The 20,703-nt window shown below is 36.9% G+C and overlaps 3 protein-coding genes and 1 pseudogene across 3 annotated transcripts; 3 read left to right on the forward strand and 1 right to left on the reverse strand.

Annotated features, from left to right (window-relative positions):
• Positions 1–1,837: 1,837 nt before the first annotated feature.
• Positions 1,838–2,735, reverse strand: LOC103318786 (heavy metal-associated isoprenylated plant protein 47-like). Its single transcript, XM_008220221.2, has 3 exons — positions 2,579–2,735; positions 2,347–2,425; positions 1,838–2,220 (listed from the first exon to the last, which is right to left on the reverse strand). Exons 1-3 carry the CDS (start codon positions 2,582–2,584, stop codon positions 1,955–1,957), a joined length of 351 nt encoding a protein of 116 aa, XP_008218443.1. The 5' UTR covers positions 2,585–2,735; the 3' UTR covers positions 1,838–1,954.
• A 136-nt stretch (positions 2,736–2,871) lies between these two features.
• Positions 2,872–3,913, forward strand: LOC148921315 (oligopeptide transporter 5 pseudogene; annotated as a pseudogene).
• A 4,116-nt stretch (positions 3,914–8,029) lies between these two features.
• LOC103319623 (oligopeptide transporter 1-like) lies at positions 8,030–11,649 on the forward strand. Its single transcript, XM_008221188.3, has 7 exons — positions 8,030–8,243; positions 8,658–9,103; positions 9,200–9,297; positions 9,390–9,962; positions 10,070–10,337; positions 10,474–10,656; positions 10,765–11,649. Exons 1-7 carry the CDS (start codon positions 8,162–8,164, stop codon positions 11,380–11,382), a joined length of 2,268 nt encoding a protein of 755 aa, XP_008219410.1. The 5' UTR covers positions 8,030–8,161; the 3' UTR covers positions 11,383–11,649.
• A 4,796-nt stretch (positions 11,650–16,445) lies between these two features.
• LOC103318796 (oligopeptide transporter 1-like) lies at positions 16,446–20,321 on the forward strand. The gene is made up of 7 exons (XM_008220232.3): positions 16,446–17,057; positions 17,380–17,822; positions 17,921–18,018; positions 18,145–18,717; positions 18,822–19,089; positions 19,217–19,399; positions 19,508–20,321. The coding sequence occupies exons 1-7, from the start codon at positions 16,982–16,984 to the stop codon at positions 20,126–20,128; spliced, it is 2,262 nt and encodes a 753-aa protein (XP_008218454.1). The 5' UTR covers positions 16,446–16,981; the 3' UTR covers positions 20,129–20,321.
• Positions 20,322–20,703: the final 382 nt, after the last annotated feature.

A 20,703-nucleotide genomic window follows, 5' to 3' on the forward strand; every position in this document is an offset into this window, starting at 1 on the left:
ACCAAATCTTCATACAAATTCATCTCCTTCCAATATTTCTCACTTTCCACACCAAATTTTCTACTACAAAATTTCATTTATGCAAAAATACAAATAGCCTCTTCCATCAAAGCCGGAGGGTCGTGGACAAACGATCGAAGAGGTCAAAATCTTGGCAACGAGGTAAAAAAAATTAAATTAATTGCTTTTATATATATTTCTTGCATTTCCAATTTCATTTTTTAATAGATTATTCAAGGGAAAATAAAAAAAGAGGAAAACCATTACACATGGCTCCTCAAGTGAGCACTGCCATAATCGGTTCCAGTGTCGTTCCCGTAAAAAATAATGGCATTATTACGTCTCTGAAGGAAAATACTCTCTTATGTCATGATTCGGTGGAAACGTCTCCGCCAATGATTGAGTCGTCCTTATACTCCATTGTGTCGGATTATGAGGACCGAGAGTATTTTAATTGTATGATGAGTGAGTAGATATTTCAATTGTATGTTGAATGAGATGTGAATTTTATAATAAATATGGACACATGGCAACTGAAAATCTTATCCGAAAATTTAATTTGAAAATTTTATCCGAAAATGTTATCTTAAATTTTAGGTGAGAATTTTATAATAAATATTGACATGTGGCAACGAAAATCTTGTCCGAAAAGCTTATCAAAATCAATGGTTTAAGTATAAAAAAATAAAGTAAAGCGAATAGTGTTTGTCCTTACCCTTACCCTTTGGGGTGTAACCAAAAAAGACAAAGTTGCTATTATTCACATGAATAGTGTCAAACCTTGTTTTGCCCTACCTTTACCTTGCCATTGCCTTTAGGGTGGAAGTGCTCTAATGACCCACCTAGCCCCACCCATTTGCGTTTGGAGGACTAGCCTCCTTTATTGACATTTATGTATTTATTAATAAAATAAAGTTTATGCATCAATTAATAGAATAAGTTGGTGTAGCTAAATAGGCGGTTGTGTTAATGTCCTACACGCGCATATATATATTAGCTTCCTTGGCACATGCTCGCGCATATGCCAATTGGTTTTTTTTATTTTTTTTTAAAAAGAATTTTAGAATAGGGAAAAGATAAGCTGAGTATTTAGTTATGTTCCATAAAAATAAGACCATTATCTATTTTAGTTTTTTTAATATAAAAAAATATGAATTGATCGTATTATCTTCATTTAGTTAATAATTTTTAATTTTTAAACATGGTATTTCCTGGTATTTTGAATGTTTCATAATTGAATAATGCTACTCTTACCATATTTGTGTACCACATTTCCATACGACCTTATATGTCAAATGAGGTGAACATCCATATCAATTAGAAGTAGCTTTACTCTTCACTGCCTTTTCCTCCAATATGGTAAGAGAAGCACTCTTCACTGCGTTTTGCTCTCTATATATCTATATATATAAAGTAAAAGGCAGAGAACGGTAAAACATTCAAAATACCAAAAAATGTCATTTGTTAATGCAAACATTAAGAATTGAAATTATTAATTAAATGATGATAATATGGTAAATTCATACTTTTTCATATTAAAAAATTAAAATTAAAAGAAAAATCAGATAATGGATCCTATTTTTATGGAACACAACTACCCATTATCTTTTTTAATTCAAAAATAAATTTAAATTTTTTTTTTTAAAAAGGATCCATTATCTGATTTTAAAAAATATAGTACATAGATAAATAGATAATTAAGCTCAACTATCACAAAGCAAGAACGCTTATTTTTGTTTGCTTTTTGCCATTGCTTATTGCATCACCATTAGATAATCATAAACCGCTAGGCTAAGCATGAAGAAGCGGAAAACTTAGGCAGCCCATGTGAAGAATGTTTGGTTGGAAGGTTTTGTCTTATTGACAATAATAGAGTACAACAAAATGTATACTACCAATATTACAAAGTCACCGTAGCGTGATCTTCAAAGCTAAATACAGTAATTGCTGGGAATTACATGATAGAGCATTGGACTGGTTCTGGATATTCATGAACCAGTTCACAGTACACTGGAGGACAATATTGAACATAGCATGGAGGACCGGTTGGCTTTTCCTCTTTCTTATCAGCTTTAGCTTCTTTCACTTCTTCAACTTTGACAATGGTGGCGAAGCCAAGCTTCTTCCTTAACAAACTGGTCAAGCAAACAGAGTCAACCCCATCTCCAATCACCTCAATGTGATCTTTGTCTGCTCCTTCGATCGACACTTTGCTCACACCTGCTTTATATGTAATCATCCATTAATACTTATCAACTGACCTAATTATTAGTGATGAAATACTTGAATTTCTTTTCTTCTTTTTTTGATAAATTGATCTGTATGTATCGATTGATCGATGCGTACCGTGTGCAGCTGCAGCAATCTTCAAGGCCTTGTTTCGGCATTTGTCACAGCGCATTGGCACACTCACTACTAGCTTTTGCTGCACATAAAAATTTGTACAAAAGTATGTGCGAACAATGATCATCTTATATATTCAATTTCACTTGCATAAAAAAGGAAAGTATGTGCCTATGTACAATAAAATCCAGAGAAATTTAAGTATGAAGTGGAAGTGTAAGTTTTAGAGGCTTACCTTCATGTTGGAAAGAAGGGTATGAAAGTAGAACTCTATGAAATCTATGAGTGAATAAATCTATGAAAGTAGAACTTATCGATCACTATGCTGTGTCAAGGCATATATTATCTACTTATTTTATAGGAGCCAGCTTCGTCCTACAACATTATTAGCTCATGCGGACTTGTAATTTTAAGTCCACATACATCCACCTACATGGTTTGGTAGACTTCGTAATGACAATGGTACATATTCATTTATTATCATTATTGTAAACCAATTATCGAGGGTCAAGTTTTTTTTTTTTTTTTTTTTGTTTTTTCGTATGGCATGGATTAGGTTAGTTGGTTAGGATAGCGAACTCGTCTCTTTGCACCCAAATTCGAATCTCCATTTTCAATTTACAATAGTTTAGACTATCGATTATATAAACACAATTACCAAATTAATGTATATTTATTGTTAGCGAGTCCTTATCTAGTTAGGATTTTGGTTCCTTACTATGTTAAGATTTTCTTTAAAATTATCCACTCATTTCTATTCCCCCTCCTTTTTCTTTCCTTTTTATATTTTTTTATTTTTTTTCAATGATCTTCAGTTAGTTGGAACAAAGGTTGCTTCAATCTACTTTGGAACATCTTGGTGGCTTCTCACAATCATTGAGCACATCTGTGATCCATCAAAGCTGCCAGAGGGAAGTCCATGGACATGTCCTGGTGATGATGTGTTCTACATGCATCAATCATTTGGGGGGTCATTGGCCCCCTCAGAACGTTCACTGACAAAGGAGTCTACCCAGAGCTCAACTGGTTCTTCCTCATTTGCTAATTGGCACTGTTCCTGTTTGGCTGCTCTCTAAACAATTTCCCAACCAAAGGCGGATCGAGCTCATAAACATGCCCATTATACTTGGAGCCACAGGTTCCATGCCTCCTGCCTAGGGCTGTGAACTATTCGACATGGCTTGCAGTTGGGATTTTCCTCAACTTTTATGTGTACAGAAAGTACAAGGGCTGGTGGGCTAGGCCCATCTATATCCTCTCTGCTGCTTTGGATGCTGGTGTGGCCTTCACAGCAGTTCTGCTGTATTTCACCCACCAATCCAAGGATATCATGGGTCCAAACTGGTGGAGAAAGGAAGCTGATGACCATTGCCCACTGGCCACGTGTCCCACGGCACCGGGTATAGTTGCCAATGGATGTCCAGTTCTCTGAGATTAATGTAATTCACACGTGCTTGTGCAAATCATATATAGTTAGCCCAGTTCTGGCTGATTGGTGGTATAGATATGAAGCTGTACAGTGGATTAATTAGTTTGCATTACCTTGAAGCTGCAGACTCAGATTTTAGTCTTCTGCAAATTAAATAAGTTACTTAGTACTTTGCATAATTTGAAACTGGTCAATGGAAAACATGCTTTAATACTGAAATAAGTGGCATATAACTTTTAGAAATAACATTATCGCATATCAAGCCACCAAGGCATTTATACATAGTGCAGCTAATATTCTTAGTCTAAGGAGCTAGAGAGGAAGATTACAGGCTACTTGGAGGATGGGGTCTCTCAAGCCAACTTGTCGGAGAGGTTTCAGTCATCCATTTGGCTTGCATTGTGATCTAAATGCATCCACAATAAAAAATCATCATCCGCATAGATGTTTGGTTCATTTTTATACATGATTTATCATTCACATAATATTTTAAGTTGGTTCTTGACATTTAATAGCATTTTACTTCCTTTTTGTGTTTTTATAGAATTTTAACTTGGTTAGAATGAAAGTGAGCTAAAAATGCATTATTGAATATAAAATCTGCTTTTGCTCATTTTCGTAGGTCAACTTCTTGGCCTTGGATCAGCATGTTATGTTGCTCGGATGCCGGGAAGATCTTCATGAAACTTGTTCCAATGGATGTTGACTACAACATATCCGAATTTGAGCTCCATTGAGTAAGTATAGCTTAGCCAACCAATCCAACATTGGACCTAACTCTGGAAGTCTGTTTTGGGTCAACTTTTATCCTTACTTGGTGTCATCTCCCTTCTAATTGTTACCACACCTCTTGGTGACATTGTAGAGATTTAATTTCAGATTGGTAATAGATTAGAATCTCTCTTTATGTCTTAAAACCAAAATGAAATGATGAAAGTGGAGACAAGTGGAGCATGTGTCAATGACTTAGGGTAAAAGGTGGACTTTAATATTGAAGAATGAGTTGGCAAGAGAGAGAAGGAGCAAAAAGGGAAGGGCATAAGCCCATTGAAGAGGGATTCGACATTTTTGGAGAACAAAGCTGGAGGAGAGCAAAAGAGGAGCCAAGCAAGAAGGAGAAGAAGATTTCCACCATTGAAGACCTTGAGCTTCTATCACCTTCGCAAAATCTGTAAACTCTTTCTAGTTTTATTTCAAGTTGTAATTACTATTAACATGAGGAACTAAACTCCATAGCTAGGGCTTAGGTTGAAGTCCTAAACATGATTACTTTATTGTTTTGATGCTTGAGTTTATGAATTTCTAGATGTTGTTGGTGAATTCCCATTCACCAAAATCATCTATCCTTGATGTATGTTTTTCTTTGATTGTTTCTTGAGATTGTTGGGATTATATGTACCCTTATGTTTTCCTAAGCAACAAATGGATGAAGTAAGAATCATCCATGTGAATTGGTTTCTTGAATGTCTAATGTAAACACCTTACTATTAGGGTTCATGTGATGTTCATATTCTCTTTGAACTTAATGGGTTTTCCATATAATTAATTCGAAGTACTAAGCATACCTAGATTGATTATGTGGAAAGCACAAGTATTATAGCACTAGCCCTGCACTCTACTTATACTGGAAAGAATCAATGCCTCTTGAGCCACTAGACCCGGTCTTGATTGTGAACATCTTCATCAACATATTTAGAGTTCATAACTTGAGTGTCCATGGACATGAGTAGGATTGTTTATAGCGGATTCCGAAAACCCTAGTGTTCTCTTCATTGTAAGCCACATTTTGATATTTATTTTTGTCAATCTTGTTGAATTAGAGTTGGCATTTAAGCATTAGAATTAGGTCACTTTGAATCAACACCCCCCCCCCCCCCCAAAAAAAATTGTGTGTGTGTTTGAAATCTTGAGTGTTCTTTCTACTGAATTCTGCTCACTTCCTTTTTTCTTTCTTTCTTTTTTTAACATTTGGTCCGCACTGGTTCTTCATTTTTATGTGCTGAATTCAACATATAAAGAACATGGAAAATGATTGGAAAGTTATAGGTCAAAAACTAGACAGAGGTCGAAGCTGAAAACAGGGCGCACACTGGCACACTGCCTAAAAACGATGGGTCGCGCATTGTTCACTGGGTGATAAACATGTGATACATAGGTGATACAGTGATGATAAAGTAGTGATAGAAAGGTGATAAAGGAGTGATAGAAATTCCTGATTGTGTTTATCTTTGGTTTCTTGTTTTGTTTCATTTATTTTACTTTTCTTTACTCATTCCTAGTTTCCAATTTGTATCTTACCTTTGTGTCGTGTTAAATAAATGTTCTTTACGTACTCAAACTAGAACTTTGTATAGGCTGACAGTTCCTCATGGGATCGACCTCGTACTTACAAATCTATACCTCAATAGATTCATGCACTTGCGGGTATTTTTAATTGGATGATTAGCACATTAATTTATGCCAATTATTAATACAGCAATAGACGACTGACTTGAACATATTCCTTTACTTAATTGTTGCAAAGGATAGTGTCAAAGGACATAATATTGTATGTAGTGGAGCAGTTACAAGACAGGTTGCGGTCTGATGTTGTTGCAGTTGGTCTTGCAACTCGTTCCTGGACTATGCTTTGTTGGGCTGCTTTGTGGAACATTTATTCATTGTCCACTTGCCCAAGTTTTGCATGTTGGTTGTTGTTGATGAGCAAGCTTTGTCCAGCTTTTTCCTCCATATGGGGTTTCAAGATAATGTTTTAACAAGGCCACTATTGCTCCGGCACTAGACTCCACTGGGGGTCCTTTTTGTCCCTCATATAATGTTTTGGGCAAGAGTCTTCTTTTTTCTTTTTATTTATTTTCTCGTGATTGTTTCAGGCCGCAAATCTTTTTAAGATCACACTCTTGTTCATAGCTTTCACATTGGGTCATCCTCTCCGTTATATCCTCTTATGGTGTTATAATAAAGCATCTTTTCCACACACAAAAAAGTCCTTAGCGTTTGAATGTCCGCATGTCCCACATTAGCGCCAACTTCCACAAAGATTTGATTACATGACTACAACATCATTTGTTTTTTTTATGAGAAAAAGTTTAGGGAGATGGAACCATTTTGTCCCTCATGTATTGATGCATTGTGAGTGCCGACAATCAAAAATCATCAACATCTGCATAGACGACTAACTTGACTGAACGCATACCTTTAACTTAATTGTTGCAAAGGATAGTGCCAAAGGACACAATATTGTATGCCCATGTAAAAATATTGTCCAGTTGATGGTGATGGGGGTGACCATGCCTCATCCGAGCAGATTTAGGTTTTGAGTTTTATAGTCTTTGTGAAAGAAAAAAATGCATTTGTTTTTACATAATTTTGGAAGCTATTGAATTGGATTATCACACCCTTCAATTCTCATATCTCATGGTCAAGAATCGTCCACGATTGAATAGTCACAAACTCACATCCCATCCAATGCCATCTTCCAGAAACTTAAAATTGGAAAAGATAAATAAATAAAAACTTGACTGGATGATTTCAATATCACTTGACTTGTAAGTTAGTAACAGCTCTCAGTTAGTCCCATAAATTCATTTTTCCAACTACCTCTGATTTTAATTCACATAGCTGTCATCCCCCCAAATTTGGAGGTCCAGTCCAGATCACTCATTGTCAACACACAAGTCAAGTCTCCACTGTTTCATATTTTTCATATATTATTTTCTGGAAAACAAAATCATATTTTTCATATTTCCATATTTTCAGGCAAGTGATTTTAATTGAATTAGCTGTCATTCCCCCAAAAATTGGAGCCCATTCAATTTTTTTTCTTTTTTTGGGTAAAAAGTTTCAAATCTTTTCACACGTGAAGGACCCGGATTTTGATTCTTGTTTCCCTGTTTAGGTTACAACTTACAAGCAGTTTAGGAGGCCAAAAATCAGTCTCGATTCATTTTTTCTCTTTTTTTTTTTTTACTTTCTTAACCTCTTATTGTGCAAAATTAAGTCTAGGTTCCTAGTGACAAGTACAAAGAACATGAATTAGAATCCGTGCAGTAATCACGTAACCAACTATTTGTTCTTATAATTATTTTTGGTTAATTTGAATTTTTCAAATTTAGATATATATTTTGACTAATATGCATTACACCAGAGTCCAGGGGGCAGGCCACGCAACCTGTTTCTTGAAAAAGAAACTTCCCAGCATTGCTTTGTTTGAAAAAAACAGTCTGTCATCATAACAAGTTTGTGCACCAGAGAAAACTGAACCCAAAAAAAAAAGCAACTGCCATTTGTATATATAAGCAGTGCCATATGCTTGTAGCCATTGAGGGGTTTGAAATTCTTTTGTCAAGGGAGGGAGGGAGAGAGAGAGAGTAGAGAGGAGGGAGAGAAATGACAAGCGGCTTCGTCGTCGAGGATGGAGTGCCTGAAGCAAAGTTGCCTGGGAGGCTTCAGTCAGACATTGATGTAACTGGTTAGTCCCCCTAGCTTTAGTACTTGTTCTATCATTCTGTATTTCTATGTTATATTATCAACATTGATGTAATTTGTCCATATATATATATATAATTGTATTTCTACGTTTTATTCGTACTTTTCCCGTCCCATATTTTACTAACTATGATGCATATACAAACATATATAGTACGTGTATATGCATTGTGTATGTGAAGATCTATATGCACTTGTCCATATATGTTCATGACAAAGATGGTCAAGGGCCATGAGGAATGAAAATGAAATGCGCTGTTAGTTTCCTCAAAGCAAATCAGAACACAAAAAAAGTTTGAAGAACAGAAATTTGTTTTGTTTTTATGAAAGCTTGAATTCATATGGGGTGTAATGAACCACATTTTAATCCGGCAATGCTGTCAATTTGCTTATGCAGGAGATGATGAAGTGAACGACTCCCCCATTGAGGAAGTTAGGCTAACTGTTCCAATCACTGATGACCCATCACAACCAACCTTGACATTTCGTACATGGGTTCTTGGGATTTTATCGTGCGCAGTTCTTGCCTTCGTTAACAAGTTTTTTGGGTACCGCACGAATCAGCTGTCTGTTTCTTCAGTCTCGGCGCAGATTGTTGTCCTCCCTCTAGGGAAGTTGATGGCTGCAACCCTGCCAACAAGAAAATTCCGAGTGCCATTTACAAAATTGTCATTTTCAATGAATCCGGGCCCTTTCAATTTGAAGGAACATGTGTTGATCACCATTTTCGCCAACTCCGGAGCAGGCGGTGTTTATGCAGTTCACATTATCACAATTGTTAAGGCTTTCTACAAAAGGGGTCAGCATCCGGCGGCCGCCTTCTTGTTAGCACAAACCACTCAGGTAAATTTATGGCAAAGTGTTTCTTTGGTGTGTGTTCTTGCTTTCTTGGTAATTGTTTGTGTTGTGGAAGTTCATGTTTTTGTATGAAATTTTCAGTTGCTTGGGTATGGATGGGCTGGCATTTTCAGAAAATACCTTGTTGACTCCCCTTACATGTGGTGGCCTTCAAATCTGGTTCAGGTCTCTCTTTTCAGGTATTTTTTCAAAAGTTTTTTAAGTTGTTTTTGAACATATTTCTTTAGGTATTTATAGTTGTGAACAAATTAATTTATGATTTGAAATGCAGGGCATTGCATGAAAAGGAAAAGAGACCAAAGGGAGGCCTTACTAGGCTGCAGTTCTTCCTTGTAGTTTTCATAAGCAGCTTTGCTTACTACATAATTCCTGGTTATCTCTTCCCCACCATATCTGCTTTCTCCATTGTTTGTTTCATATGGAAAAACTCCATCACAGCCCAACAGATTGGCTCTGGAATGAATGGCCTTGGCATTGGCTCCTTTGGCTTGGATTGGTCCACCATTGCTGGCTTCTTAGGCAGCCCTCTAGCCACACCTGGATTTGCCATCATAAACATGTTGATTGGTTTTGTCTTGATTCTCTACATTCTTACCCCCATTTCTTATTGGTCCAATGCATATGATGCTAAGAAGTTCCCAATCTTTACCTCCCACACTTTCGCCTCCACGGGCAAGACCTACGAAATCTCCCGAATTCTGAATGCAACGACTTTCAACATTGATCTGAACGCCTATAACAGTTACAGTAAACTCTATCTGAGTACCTTCTTTGCCTTCAATTATGGGTTGAGCTTTGCCACTCTAACAGCCACTATTTCACATGTTGCACTCTTCCATGGAAAGTAAGTCTTTTCGACATTGCTTTTCAACTTATAACTCTGCCAATATTTCTCCAGAGCTAATAGCTTTTTCATTGTTTAATTCCTTCCTGTATGTGATACATGAACAGATCAATCTGGGATATGTGGAAGAAGACGACTAGTGCCGTGAAAGACCAGATTGGAGATATCCACACAAGGCTAATGAAGAAGAACTATGAAGCAGTGCCCCAATGGTGGTTTCACATCATCCTTGTTTTAATGGTTGCTCTTTCAATCTTTACTTGTGAAGGTTTTGGCAAACAGCTCCAACTTCCATGGTGGGGAGTTTTAATGGCTTGTGGAATTGCACTATTTTTCACCTTACCCATCGGCATTATTCAAGCCACAACGAACCAGGTATGTTCATCCTCAGATACCATGATCAGTGTTCTGCAACTTTACAATCAGTTTTCTGCATAACCTGCTGCAAATTTCGTCCGAACAGGCTCATAATAAGATTCAATTTTCTCATTCAATTGTGTTCATTGTGCAGCAACCAGGGCTTAATGTGATTACAGAGTTAGTTATTGGGTATATTTACCCAGGGAGGCCTCTGGCTAATGTGTCTTTCAAGACCTACGGATACATCAGCATGTCACAAGCACTCACATTTCTTGGTGACTTCAAATTAGGTCACTATATGAAGATCCCTCCTAAATCGATGTTTATGGCGCAGGTAACGATATCGATTAATAATTGCCGCATTTGTTTTAAATTGTTCATATTTCTGATATAACCCCACTTGTATGAAGTATCTTATTCTTTTCCTATTATGCATGTTCAGTTAGTTGGAACAGTAGTGGCCTCAAGTGTGTACTTTGGCACAGCTTGGTGGCTTCTTACTTCTGTTGACCACATCTGCGATGTGTCAAATTTGCCAGAGGGAAGTCCATGGACATGTCCTGGTGATGATGTGTTCTACAATGCCTCAATCATATGGGGGGTCATAGGCCCCTTAAGAATGTTCACTAGCAAAGGAGTCTACCCAGAGATGAACTGGTTCTTCCTCATTGGCTTGCTTGCACCGGTTCCCGGTTGGTTTCTCTCTAAGAAATTTCCCAACCAAAAATGGATCAGGCTCATAAACATGCCCATCATACTTGGATCAACAAGTAGTATGCCCCCAGCTAAAGCAGTACACTACATAACATGGTTTGCAGTTGGAATTTTCTTCAGCCTCTATGTTTACAAAAGGCACAAGGGGTGGTGGGCTAGGCATAACTATATCCTATCTGCTGCTTTGGATGCTGGACTTGCCTTTATGGGAGTTCTCCTATATTTCACTCTTCAATCCAATAATATAAATGGCCCAGAATGGTGGGGTCTGGGAGGTGACCATTGTCCGTTGGCCATATGTCCCACGGCGCCAGGGGTAGTTGCCAAAGGCTGTCCAGTTCAGTGACATGCTTCAAGCACTCCTACGTTGTATTCCCATTTCATTTGTTTTGTGAAAAACCAGAGCTCAGTTCTTGTAGTGTTGTTGTATGATGATGATGATCACCATTTCATGGCAGGCTGTATAGTTCATTAGTTTGAGTTGCTTTGCAGACTTAAGATTTTAGTCTTCTGTAGTTAAATAATTATTTCCTAGTCTTCCATGATTTGGGGATGGTGAATGCAAACCTGCTTTGAAATTGAAATTCAACCATCTTTTCCTATGGCTCTGTTACATGTACACCTATCTCTTTATTAATAGTTTAAGGCATTCAAATATAAAATTCAGATGCAAAAATGAATTGACATTTTGTTTCTGCAATCTATAACTTGAAATACAATTTCTCTGAAGTCTTAAGAAGACAACATTTGAAACTTATCAGTTTCAAACCTTAAAGTACGAGGAGATAACTCCTATGCTTAAGGTTAGTCAATCTGGTTTCTCTGATCAGTCATTTGCTTGCCCTCTTAAACCAGCTTGAGAGAAAGTGCAAGGTTGTAACTTTGCATTGGTCTGGCAAATCTGATGTTTTGGTATCAAATCACTCTCATGCTGACATCACTTTCTAAACATCTGATGTTTTCCTTTTCTAAAATCTAAAGAAACTGAACCATGTTTATGTTGAGAGTTCTAAAAAACTGAGGGTCTGTTTGGTATTCAACTTGAATTCAACTTTTTAAACTCAAAAATAAAATTTGAGTCGAAAATAAAGAAAACATGTTTAGTAGCCCTATTTTTAAAAACTCAAACTCAAGAACAACTTAAAAAAAAACACCCGAATTATTAAAAACAAAAAATATAGGTTTTTTCAGTTTTTTTCTAACAACTCATAAGTTTTCAAATTTTTAAGATTTAAAAACAGTTTTCAAGTTGCATAACAAATAAATTTTTGAATCTTAAAAATAGATTTAAGAACTCCTTCTTTTTAAGAAAAATAAAAGTTATTGAATTCTGTATTTAAATAAGATACCAAACATCCCCTCACTCTCCATATGATATGCTGGAGGCAGAAAGGTAAACAAGAATATGATAACCCTTTGAACTTTCAAAGGGACATATCAAAGCATCATAGAATCGTCAGAAAAGTAGGGCCTAGTCAGACAATGATTGTCATCATTTAACACAGTATCTAAAACCACTCATCAATTTCACACCACTACCTTTCCAAGAGGAGAGTGATTGGCACAGAGGATAAGGTTTTGACAGATCAGCTGTTAGTGACCCAGTACTCTTAGCCAAATCAAAAACCTTGGGCCATGCTCAGATGTCCATCGAATTAGAGAAACCACTTGAAGATAGGTTTGTATCAAAGCAGTTGTGGCTTCAGAAAGAGACTTTCATAAAATGGGGATAATATTTTTTATTATCCTGATCAATAGCGCAATGATATATATGATAATTTTTCTACGTGTCATTGCATTATTCGTCGGAGATAACAAAACAGTAACATCCTCGTTAGAATAAGTTTTTCCTGCATCCATTGACCCACCAAAATAGCAAAAGTCAGTGGCAGTTCATTAATGCATTTCACACTTGAAAGAATAATGGGTACAATGAACCTATATTTAATATGTAGCGATCCTCTCTTTGCACGAGAGTGATTATCGTAGATGATTGTTAGCAGTTGATAGTTATAAAAATTATTTTAGTGTTGACGCTGGCTTAAGGGTGACAATCACATGTGTACCTAAGTGAGTGTTCTTAGCTTTCCTCTTGCCTTCAATATTCAAGACCATGCTCATTTATTTGTTTAGTATTTTTATTGACAACTAGGTACCACTAGCAAAGTTGGGACACATATAATGTTAAAAGGTGAGAACTGAAATCAATGATCCTAGATTTTAGGCGGGTGGGGATGCTTGACTACACTGCGAACTTTGATTTTTCTTTGGTAGTGGAATCTGGCATGTGGACAACTAGTCCAATCATGCATAACCGACTAATAAATAAATGAAGGGTGGACCCTCGATTAGCATTCATAGAAGAATTAGAAACAAGGAGATTATGAACATAAACACTCACCTCACCCATTCTCCACCACTAAAACTCTAAAATATAAATATATCACTCAATAAAATGATTGTTCGTTAATGGAATCTAATCCAATTAAAAAGGATCTTAACTTATAGATTAATGATTTCAGATTCAAACTCTCATACCATCTTCATTGTATACTCACGGAAAGTTAGAAGAATTTATTAGAATTAGTATATAAATTTGTAAATTATCATGAACTCATAGATAAATCTAAAAAGAAGAGAATAATTTGAGAATTATAATACAAGAATGTCGAGAATGTATTCCATCCACTTCGTTACAATGTCAAGAAAAGGGTGAACAACTCCAAAGGTTGACTAATATATACCATAAAGTATTCAAATTAGCGGAGTAACGTTTACATGCCGATATCTTGAATGAGAAGAATAGATCATTTCCGAAGGTGGGTTGTTTCAAAACTTAAAGTGTACGTAGGGCTCTTGCAAAGTCTCCTGCACTGCACATAAATGAATCAAGTGTGGACATGTTTGAACACTTTTCTTTTCTCTTTTCTCTTTTTAATGGGAACAAATTGGTTTAGAAAGTTCAAAAACCATCTAATTTGCAAAACAAAATAAAAATGGAAAAACTAAAACGACATAGGTTTGGTTTAGACATAAACATCATGTTAGCTAGCATGCATCTCATTTTCCACAATATCAATCAATCCACTTCATATGAATGTTACATACATCTATATCCAAAATCACTCCAAATCTTGGACTCAACGTTTAAATGGCCACGATGTCCCACACTAGTGGAATGCCAACTTCCACAAAGATTTGACTACATCGATGGCAATATCAATTTTTGTTTCACTTCTAGAAAGTATCACATTCTTCGTTTAAATTAGACTAATGTCCTAATTAATGTTTGATGAACTTATAAATATTGAAAATAGAGGGCTCGTTTGTGACTTTTAGGAGAAGCATCTCCCACGTGTTTCTCCATATAATCATTTTAAGTGATTTTAAGTGATTATGGAGAAAATCACCTCCTATGTGCTTCTCCATAAAATCACTTAAAGTGATTCTCCATAAAACTGATTACTTACCTATTCATAATCACTCCCAAAGAAACCCTTATTAAATTGGACAATAATCCAATATATTTTGTTTTATAAGTCTCATCTCAAGGAGTGGGACTAATAAAAATTGGTTTGAATTCAAACCGAGCCCACCAAACAAGCTCATAAAAGACCCATATTTCCATTATTTATCGCTTCCTTTTTAGGGTTACAAGAACACTTTCATCCATTTACTATGGCAAAAGGCAAGAGGAGGTAAGGCGTTACTATTCACATGAATAGTATCTGCCTTAGCAATTTTATTTGTGTTTTTCCACCCATTGCCATAGCAACCCAAAGGCAATTACTATTCATATGAGATTAATTTTATTTATATGTATGAGTTTAATAAATAAAATATTGCTAGGTATATATGAAAAAATTCTGAATTTTTTGGTAATTTTTCAGAATTTTGTTTTCTATTTTTTTACTTTTTTTTTCTTTGCGTCAGCGCCCGCAGTTCGGGCTGATCTTTCCTTGGAGCTTGCCCAGTATTGATGGAGCCCACATCCTGCCCATGCTAGAATGCATTGGTGGAGAGGATTTTTCAGCTCAAGAGGGCAAAAAGTCCTAAGTTCAAATGGTCCATCAGCTTGGTTGATTTTTCATCTTTTTGGCCGCATTTTGAAGACTTCTAACCATTTTTGTTTAGAGTCTTAAAAATATGGACCATTTTTGTGTAGGGCTCGAAAATAAAATAGCTAGAAGTAGTCTTTAATGAGTGAAATAAAAATTCAGTTTTCAAACCTTTACCCCTTGTTTTTTACTCTTCTTGATGTCTCACGTTAGCTAAGCCAAATTTATAATGTTTATTTTTTCTTCTTATAGCCAAACTTACATGATTGTGTACCGTAGACGAAAGAGTTTAGGCCAAAACCATCTGATTTCTCCAGAAAAGAAACTACGTGCCGGCATGGCTTTATTTGTATGCATTGTCCACACCATAACAAAGTTTGTGTACTGCAAAAACTAAACAAAATACAATATACACATTAAATAATGCAGCCAATATTGTTAGTCTAAGGAGCTAGAGAGGAAAATTTCAGGCTACTTGGAGGATGGGGTCTCTCGAGCCAACTTGCCAGGGAGGCTTCAGTCACCCATTGAATAAAGAATTTTGCTAACGTGGTCGGTCATCTATGCATGTACGAGTGAAATTTAATTATTGATGTATTGTTAAATCCACATGTACCGATGATAAAAAATCACTCACGTCCGAGTAAATGACTTGACTTGTAACACATACCTTGTAAACAACTTGACTTTTAACACATATCTTGACTCAATTGTTACAAAGGACAGAATATTATATGCCAATGTAATTGTTTAAAGCTTTAATTAAACAATAGCCTGGTTGATGGTGATAGTGAGCATGCATCATGCAACAGATTGAGGTTTTTAGTTTTATAGGTTTTTTTTTTTTTTTTAATACAAGCGATAATCTATTTTAATTTAATCTAATCTAAAAACAAAAAGAGGTATTCGAACTCGAGTGCAAAGCGAGAAGCATGTTAAATAGAAACTATTGAATGTGAAGTAAAATGCCCTTTTAGATTGGATTGGATTGGATTATCACTCCACTTCAATCCTCATATCTCGTGGACAAGAATCGTCCACATTTGATAGTCACAAACGCACATCTCATCCAGTGCTCTATCTTCCACTAAATTTAAAAATATATTTACCACAACATCACTTGACTTGTAAGTTATTAACAGCTCTCAATTAGTCCCATAATTTCATTTTGGCAACTACTGCTGATATTAATTCGCATAGCTGTCATCCCCCAAAAATTGGAGGTCCAGATCACTCATTGTCAACACACAAGTCAAGTCTCCACTGTATCATATTTTTCATATATTATTTTCTGGTAAACAAAATCATATTTTTGATATAAAGAAAAGAAGGCCCAGAAGAATCTCATCTATCAATTTTTTTTTTTCACTTGCCTTTTTCTTTGGGAAATAAATTACAAGTAGCTGGGGTTCATTTTTCCTTTAGGTGGGGGCCAAGAAGGAGTCTAGATTCATTTTCCTTTCCATTTTGTGCACATGAAGATTTGTCTTTTATACAAGAACATGCAGTAGAATGGTTGCAAAATTCACATACGCGCAAGTTCATTTCAGAAGTCAAATTGCTCATGCTATAAATGCATGATAAGATTACAACCCACAGGATACGGCAATAAAGGCTGTGTCTTTGACCCTTTTGTGCATCATCACACCAGAGCTGAGGCCGAAAAGCTGGTTCTTGAAAAAGAAACTACTAGCATTGCTTTATTTCTAAAAGCAACCAGCCTGGATCTCATTCCAAGCTTGTGCACCTCAAAACTTAAGTAAACAACGAACCAAGTAGCGTGTGTATAAAATTAGTGATGTGTGCTTGCAGTCATTGAGCGGTTGGCTGGCCTTATTTCTACCAGGAGAGAGAGAGAAAGAGAGTAGGGGAGAGAGAAAGTGAGAGATGGCAGCTTATGTTGAGGATGGAGTTCCTGAAGAAAAGTTGCCTGGGAAGCTTCAGTCAGATGTTGATGTAATTGGTAAGTCCCTCTAAGCTAGTTCTACTCCTTGTATCTCTCTCTGGAATTCCTCTGTTTTACTCTCAGCATGTTTATGCAGAATTGGTTATGTCAAGACTGGATTGGATCCCATTTAAGTTATGAAATTTTCCTGGTGTTTCTTGTATATGTGATGAAATGTGTTTGAATGTTCTTGAATGACATCAAGAATGGGTTGACAGAGCCATGATAATTGATTTGAATGAGATATTGCTACTTTGCTTAAAAAGTTTCTCCTTTTGAAGAGTTGCAATTTGTTGTTAGAAATTCACTCTGCAATGTTGCCAATTTGCTCATGCTGCAGATGATGAAGTGAATGACAACCCAATTGAGCAAGTTAGGCTAACTGTTTCAACCACCGATGACCCTTCACTGCCAACCTTGACATTTCGTACATGGGTTCTTGGGATAATTTCATGCTCCGTTCTTGCTTTTATGAACCAATTTTTCGGGTACCGCCAGAATCAGCTGTATGTTTCTTCGGTCTCGGCACAAATTCTTGTCCTCCCTGTTGGGAAGTTGATGGCTGCTACCCTTCCAGAGAAGCCAATTCGATTCCCATTCACAAAGTGGTCGTTTTCATTGAATCCGGGGCCTTTCAACTTGAAAGAACATGTGCTGATCACCATTTTCGCCAACTCGGGATCAAACAGCGTTTATGCTGTTAACATTATCACAATTGTTTTGGCTTTCTACCACAGGAAAATGCATCCTGCAGCAGCCTTCTTGTTAGCTCAAACCACTCAGGTGAATTTATGGCAAAGTGTTTCTTTGGTGTGTTTTCTTGCTTTCTTGGTAATTGTTTGTGTGGTGGAAATTCATGTTTTTTGTATGAAATTTTGCAGATGCTTGGGTATGGATGGGCTGGCATTTTCAGAAAATATCTTGTTGACTCTCCTTACATGTGGTGGCCTTCAAATCTGGTTCAGGTCTCTCTTTTCAGGTATTTTATTTCCACCCTCTTTCCTATCTGTCATATTGAATGAATTTAGCAGCCACTTCAAATTGAAAATCATTTCTTCATTTTTTTTTCTATAATTGTTGAGCAAATTTATAATTTTAATGGCAGGGCATTGCACGAAAAGGAAAAGAGACCGAAGGGAGGCCGCACTAGGCTGCAGTTCTTCTTCATGGTTTTCATATGCAGCTTTTCTTACTACATTGTTCCAAGTTTTCTTTTCCCCTCCATTTCTGCTTTCTCCTTTGTTTGCTGGATATGGAAGGACTCCATCACTGCCCAACAGATTGGTTCCGGCATGCATGGCCTTGGCATAGGCTCCTTCGGCATTGATTGGTCCACTGTTGCTGGCTTCTTAGGCAGTCCGTTAGCCACACCTGGATTTGCTACCATTAACATCTTAATTGGTTTTGTCTTGATTGTTTACGTTGTCACCCCCATTGCTTATTGGAACAACGCCTATGATGCTAGGAAGTTTCCAATATTTTCGTCACACACTTTCGACTCCACTGGCCAGATCTATAACATTTCCTCGGTTCTGGATCAGAAAAATTTCGATATTAATATGGTTAGGTACAACGGTTACAGCAAGCTCTATCTCAGTACCTTCTTTGCCTTCAGTTATGGGTTGAGCTTTGCCACTTTGACGGCTACTATTTCCCATGTTGGTCTCTTCCATGGAAGGTAAGCCTTTTCGACATCAGTTTTTATGGTAAACCGGGCAATATTTCTTTAGAGCTAATAAATTCTTCATTGTCTTTCTTGCTTCTTGTGACATACATGAACAGAACAATCTGGCAGATGTGGAAAAAGACAACTAGTGCAGTGAGAGATCAGGTTGGAGATATCCACACCAGGCTGATGAAGAAGAACTATGAAGCAGTGCCCCAATGGTGGTTTCACATCATCCTTGTTTTAATGGTTGCTCTTGCTATCTTTTGCTGTGAAGGTTTTGGCAAACAGCTCCAACTTCCATGGTGGGGAGTTTTAATGGCTTGTGGAATTGCACTATTTTTCACCTTACCCATCGGCATCATTCAAGCCACAACAAACCAGGTATATATGGTCAAGAAAACATTAAATCTGAACAATATGATGAGTGCTCTGCATAATTTGTTACACATTTCCTTCAAAGCGGTCATATTAAGTTGCAATTTCTCATTTAATTATACAAACTCTGCAGCAACCGGGGCTTAATGTGATCACAGAGTTAGTTATCGGATACATTTACCCAGGAAAGCCTCTTGCTAATGTGGCTTTCAAGACCTATGGTTATATCAGCATGTCACAAGGACTTATGTTTCTTCAGGACTTCAAATTAGGACACTACATGAAGATCCCTCCTAAGTCCATGTTTGTTGTGCAGGTAATGAATTGCATAACCTCATATCAATTTCTGTTCATATTTCTGATAAAATTATCCACTCATTTCTATTCCCCCTCCTTTTTTTTTTTTTTTAACAATAATCTTCAGTTAGTTGGAACAATAGTTGCTTCAAGTGTCTACTTTGGCACATCTTGGTGGCTTCTCACAACCATTGAGCACATCTGTGATCCATCAAAGCTGCCAGAGGGAAGTCCATGGACATGTCCTGGTGATGATGTGTTCTACAATGCATCAATCATTTGGGGGGTCATTGGCCCCCTCAGAATGTTCACTGACAAAGGAGTCTACCCAGAGCTCAACTGGTTCTTCCTCATTGGCTTATTGGCACCCGTTCCTGTTTGGCTGCTCTCTAAACAATTTCCCAACCAAAGGTGGATCAAGCTCATAAACATGCCCATTATACTTGGAGCCACAGGTTACATGCCTCCTGCTAGGGCTGTGAATTATTTGACATGGCTTACAGTTGGGATTTTCTTCAACTTTTATGTGTATAGAAAGTACAAGGGCTGGTGGGCTAGGCACAACTATATCCTCTCTGCTGCTTTGGATGCTGGTGTGGCCTTCACAGCAGTTCTGCTGTATTTCACCCTCCAATCCAAGGATATCACGGGTCCAAACTGGTGGGGCCTGGAAGCTGATGACCATTGCCCGCTCGCCACATGTCCCACGGCACGGGGTATAGTTGCCAAAGGCTGTCCAGTTCTCTGAGATTAATGTAATTCACATGTGCTTGTGCAAATCATATATAGTTAGCCCAGTTCTGGCTGATTGGTGGCATAGATATGAAGCTGTACAGTTGATTAATTAGTTTGTATTACCTTGAAGCTGCAGACTGAGATTTTAGTCAAAATGTAATAAGTTATTTAGTGCTTTGCATAATGTGAAAACTAGTGTATGAAAACATGCTCTAATACTGAAATAAGTGGCATATAATCTTTAATAAATAACATTATCATATATCAAGCCACCAAGCCATTCACATTCGCTATAATGTTCCATACAAAGAAAACAAATTTAGATGCAAATATATGTATGCTGACGTCACTAATGCCAATTGTACTTCATGTCAAAACTCGCCAACTAGATGCATATTAAGGATTTTCCCACATCAACATAAATATTTCCAAATTTAGATTTTTGTGTCTTTGACTTGTACTCCATTGCACTAGAGATTAGGCCCTAAAAACTGGTTTCTTGAAAGAGTGTTGGTATTTTGGACCACATTCTTTCCTTTTTGTCTGAAATCTCCATTAAAAGTGGGACTTGAATCACAAAAATTACTC

The sequence above is a fragment of the Prunus mume genome, linkage group LG1, assembly GCF_029339155.1.
Source record: "Prunus mume cultivar Tortuosa linkage group LG1, ASM2933915v1, whole genome shotgun sequence".
NCBI lineage: Eukaryota > Viridiplantae > Streptophyta > Magnoliopsida > Rosales > Rosaceae > Prunus > Prunus mume.